We start from the raw sequence: 5156 nt of genomic DNA on the forward strand, positions 1-5156 counted from the left end.
TGAAGGGGAGCTCCCAGTGAAGCTATATCGGGCTGCCTGGGGTTCAGGGAAACCACATTCCAGCTGCGCCCTGAGGGCAGCCCTATGTCACCGGAAAGGCACATCTGCTCCTCTGTGTGAAGTGGGAGGGGTCACAACGCTGCTGGTGTGACTTCTATGCGAAGCTGCATTTGAGGGTGTGCATTATGATTATTTGCAGGATCTGTATGTGTGTCCTCATTCCCTGCCAGCACCAGGCAGTGAGCAATGCTTCAGCACTAACCTGCTTATTGGTGTTGGAAATGGTACCGGGGAGACACAGCAGAAGAGGGTGTCAAATTCAAAATACAACCAACCCAACTCTGGGTGTCCAAAGCTGGGCTAAATCACATTACAAAGTAGGTGTCCAGGTGGCTTAGTGATGCCCAGAAGACTGCAGCTGGAGGGCCCACCAGGTCATAACCACACTATTCCCAGGGGTAAAGCCCCTCCTGCCACCATTACTAGCCTCAGTTGACCAACACTGACAGTGACCTGCTACATTTGAAGAATCCCTCCATGTATCCCTGCACTGCAGCTTCACAGTAATGCTGTGCTTAGGACCAGCTGGGCTGGTGGGATACCCCTCCTATACTGGCCAGCTGGGCAGATGCCCCCTCACATCCAGATTTGCTAGGAGCTCTGCACTTGACCAGTGAGGTAGAGTGCCCCTCCCTGCTACCCACAAATCCCCGTGGTCCTGCTTGCTAACACTTACCTGGAGCTGGACGTCACGGCTGCCCTGCATAGATGCAGGTGGCCAGGCAGAGTCAGGAGGGCAGGGAGGCAGGGTCAGGCTAGACTGCACCTGGGGTCTCCCCGCAGCCCCTGGGGCTGCGATGACCAGTCTGTCCTTGCTGTGCCTTGTGGCTTCAGCTGGGCTCTTGCCTTGGCTGCTGCCTATGCCTAGGGAGCTGTTCTTGGAGGACAGGAAGAGGCTTGGCTTCAGGGCCTGGGGGATGGCATCTCTTGGGCAGCCACCCAAGGGCTGGGCACTTGGCAACCCTTCTCTCACTGGTCCACAAGCTTCCTGGGTCTGCAGCCCCATTTGTACCCACTGCTGTTGCTTGGCAGCTGGGCAGGGGTCCATGCTGTCAGAGTCCTGCATAGCCAAGGGTATATGCAGGAGCTCCTGGGAAGGGCAGGCAGAGCTCCCCGAGAGCTGGCTCACCACCAGGGAGTGGGGTGGGTGCTCTTGACTCCCAGCTGTATCCTTTGGGTTACCCGCTTCTCCCTGCACAGATGGGGGCAAACCCCAGCACAAGTTAGGAGGAATGTCACTGGCTGGCCCTGCCCATGGAGGGCACAGGCTGGCCATGGTCGACCACAGGTGGTGGAAGGGGTCAGGCTGGGCCTGCCTTGCTACCTGCCCTGCCTCCACCTCCACAGGGACTAGTGCTGGCTGGCCCTGGATCGGGGAATCCCAAATGCTTTCCAAGGGATAGGTGCCGCAGGAGGTGGGATCTGAGGTGATCAAGGGCTCTTGACACTGACCACTGTGTGAGGCTGTCCAGGGCGTGGGTTCTTTGTAAAAATCCAGAACACCAGCACCTGGCTGAGCCAGGTGTCTAGGGACATTTTCTCCTAAAGGGAGTGAAGATGTGTGGTTTGGCTGAAACACCTGGGCAGGTTGGCTGGAGCTGGAGGCCTCAGGGAGGGGGCTGAGGTCAACTATTGTTGGTTTCTGGCATATCCTGAAATTCAAAGGCATATCCTGGCTGTGCTGAAGCTGCCACTGTGGAGAACTCTGGAGTGTAGGGCCAGAGATGAGAAAATGCTGGGTGTGTGTGTGAAGGTAGCTGGGCACTGTGCCCATGTGCTGAGGTGGAGTCACTTCCACGGTAAGCTGGCCCGAGCCCAGCGAAGGCTGTGGCTTCAGGGTCTGTGGAGCAGTTGTGCTGGATGGTGGGGGCAATGCCACATTCCCACTGTCATGAAAAAGCACTTTCTTTTCCCTGTGGGAGCCCCCTCCCTGGCTTGGTGGTAGTGGGTGGCAATTCTGAGACCCTGCAGGGCCTGAGTCAGCCCTGAGAAGGCTCTCTTCCCACACACGCTGGCTGAGGTCAGTGACCCCCAGGTGCTGGAGAGTGCAGCAGAGATCAGGCTGTTCTTCTGTGTCCTTCTCCAGCAGGGTCTCTGTGAGAGCCAGGAGGGAGTTGTCTTCCTCCTCCTCTTTCTCTTCCTTGTGCGCATGACTGTCATTGGACCTCCACCTCTCCAAGGGTGAGCCTTGTGGGGTTGGGGCAATGCAGGACAAGTATATGGATTCATCTTGCTGCATCATGGCTCCCAGAAGAGAGCCTGGGCGCACAGGACCCTGACCAGTGGGGGTGCCCTTCCTTGCCCTGATCCTCTTCCTGGCTGGGAGGGCAGTCACAGGGCTCAGGGGGCTGCTGTCATACAGGATGGCTTCCCCTGTGGTGAAGATGAATGGCAGCTGCAGGGCTCTCTTGCGCAGGTGCTCCTCCCCCTCTGCATTCCTGTGGTTAAGGAAACACAAGACCACATCTGAGAATGGGTGAATGAGTGAGAAAGGGAGTCTCCTGGTCAGGGGACAGTAATGGCCAAGTAACTGAACAAGTGAGCAAGGCGCTGGACATCAGCTGTTCTGGTTTTTCCATCCAAGGGAGAAGACATAATATTTTTTTTTTTTAATTTTTTTTATTGTTATGTTAATCCCCATACATTACATCATTAGTTTTAGATATAGTGTTCCATGATTCATTGTTTGTGCATAACACCCAGTGCTCCATGCAGAACGTGCCCTCCTCAATACCCATCACCAGGCTAACCCATCCTCCCAACCCCCTCCCCTCTAGAACCCTCAGTTTGTTTTTCAGAGTCCATTGTCTCTCATGGTTCTTCTCCCCCTCCGATTTCCCCCCCTTCATTCTTCCCCTCCTGCTACATTCTTCTTCTTTTTTTCTTTCTTAACATATATTGCATTATTTGTTTCAGAGGTACAGATCTGAGATTCAACAGTCTTGCACAATTCACAGCGCTTACCAGAACATATACCCTCCCCAGTGTCCATCACCCAGTCACCCCATCCCCCCCCCCCCCCCCCCCCCCCCCCCCACCCCCCGGTTTTTTTCCTGAGATTAAGAATTCCTCATATCAGTGAGGTCATATGATACATGTCTTGGGAGAAGACATAATATTGAACTTGCTTCTCTTTTGCATTCTTTGGAGTATAAAATCTTGGCCAATACTTTCTGTCTTGAATTCTGAAGAAGTCTCAGAGGAAACTGCTTATTTGTGGGATGAGTATTCCAAAAACACATGTAGAAATACCCTAAACTTTAAGTTTACGTCGAAAAGAATAAATCATTATGCAAATATGATACATGCAACTGTTTTTCACTGGGAAAAATAATTTTCCCGCCCTTCCTCCTCTCCCTTCTTCCCTTCCAAAAGACACATGGTATATGGCTGCTATAGGCCGCCCCAACAGCCATGTAACACCATGCTCAGCAAGGTGAAAAACCTTCACTTGCTGGCCTGACTCCACTTGGAATCTCACATTTGGTTTGTAGCTCCACAAAGGAAAACTGAAGTAACATGGAGTGTCTTTGACAGAAGATGACCAGGGTGCTGTGGGCATAGGAAACCCCATCACTGGAGGGACCTTTAGAGAAGCTGGTATCTCACCTTAAGATCTCTGGTCATAGCCTTTGTCCTTAAGTCTACTTTGTATGATATGAATACAACCACTCTGGCTTTCTTGTACGTACTGTTTGTACCACATATCTTTTATTTTATGTCTTATTCCTTTCAACTTATTTGTGTCACTATTTAAAAATATATCTCTTGTGCTTGCTTCAACAGCACATATACTAAAAATATATACTAAAAAAATATATAAGGCATATGGTTGAGTGCTTTTTTAAAAATCCATTTCGACAATCTGTGTGTTTTAATTGGAGTGTTTTATCCATTAACATTTAGTGGCATTATTGCTATGTCTGGATTTGGGTCTTTTATATTATATTTGTTTGTCCCCCCTTCTTCCCCTCTATGCACCCCTTTCCTGCCTAGATACATTAATTTTTTAAGAAATTCATTTTCATTTATATACTGGATTTTTGGTTCTATCTTTTGCATTATATTTTTAATGGTTGCTTTAGAAATTATGAAATATACCCTCAAGATTTCAACGTCTACTTAGAATTAGTACTGTGCCACTTTACATAAAACATATGCATCTTGCAATGGTCCATGTACTCCTAACACCCATCCTTTATCCTAGAGGTGTCATATATATTACATCTATATATGTTATAAATCCCATACTATATTTTTGGCTTTAAGCAGTCACATGTATTTTTTAAAAAGGAAAAATAATATTTTATATTTATCCACATGTTTACCATTCCTCATCCTGCCCACTCCTTTTTCAAGGTTCAAGGTCTTAGTGGATATCATTTCCCTTCCACCTGACATATTTCTTTTAGCATTCCTTATAGTGCAGATCTACTGGCAATAAATTGTTGGATTTTTTTTTCCTTTAATGAAAATGTCTTTGTTTGTTATTATTTTTGAGGGCTATGTTCATTGTTCACAGAATTCAGAGTTGACAATTTTTTAAAAGCACTTCAAAGATACTGTTGTAATGTTTTCTGATCACCATTTTTTCTGTTGAGAAGTCCACAATAATCTAATTGTTTCTTATATGTAATGTGCTTTTTATCTTAGACTGCTTTTAAAGTTTTCTCTTTAGCTTTGGTGTACAACAATCTGACCAGAATATGCCTTGGTGTGGTTTTTTTTGTATTTATCCTGCTTGGAATTTGCTGAGGTTCTTGAATCTATAATTATAATTTTTCCCAAACTGGAGACGTTTCTGGTCATTATTTCTTCAAACATATATACACACACGCACATAAATATATAGATAGACAGATATAGGTATAGATATAGTGCCCACTCTCTCTGTTCTTTTTCTGGGATTCCATTTACTTATAAAACTATGTATAGGCTATAATTTCAAGTATAAAACTTAAATATGAGCCAAAACATACCTGAAGGAAATATATCGATAATATTGACAACAATCTTGACTGATCCGCAATCACATTAGCCTCGGACCCTTCCTTGGGCCCTCCCTTCCGGCCCTCATTTGCGTGGAACCCCCCCCC

At 47.3% G+C, this 5156-nt stretch overlaps 1 protein-coding gene across 1 annotated transcript in view; it reads right to left on the bottom strand.

Annotated features, from left to right (window-relative positions):
* Nucleotides 1-1491: 1491 nt before the first annotated feature.
* Nucleotides 1492-5156, bottom strand: part of LOC116628454 (aryl hydrocarbon receptor-like) — a 38771-nt gene continuing 35106 nt past the window's right edge. Inside the window, exons 10-11 of the mRNA XM_032398792.1 lie at nucleotides 2069-2498; nucleotides 1492-1602 (exon numbers count right to left, since the gene is read on the bottom strand). Coding sequence (XP_032254683.1) covers nucleotides 1492-1602; nucleotides 2069-2498 — 541 coding nt within the window. The remainder of the gene's footprint in view (nucleotides 1603-2068; nucleotides 2499-5156) is intronic.

This window comes from Phoca vitulina, unplaced genomic scaffold, assembly GCF_004348235.1.
Source record: "Phoca vitulina isolate PV1807 unplaced genomic scaffold, GSC_HSeal_1.0 scaffold120, whole genome shotgun sequence".
In the NCBI taxonomy this organism is placed as follows: domain Eukaryota; kingdom Metazoa; phylum Chordata; class Mammalia; order Carnivora; family Phocidae; genus Phoca; species Phoca vitulina.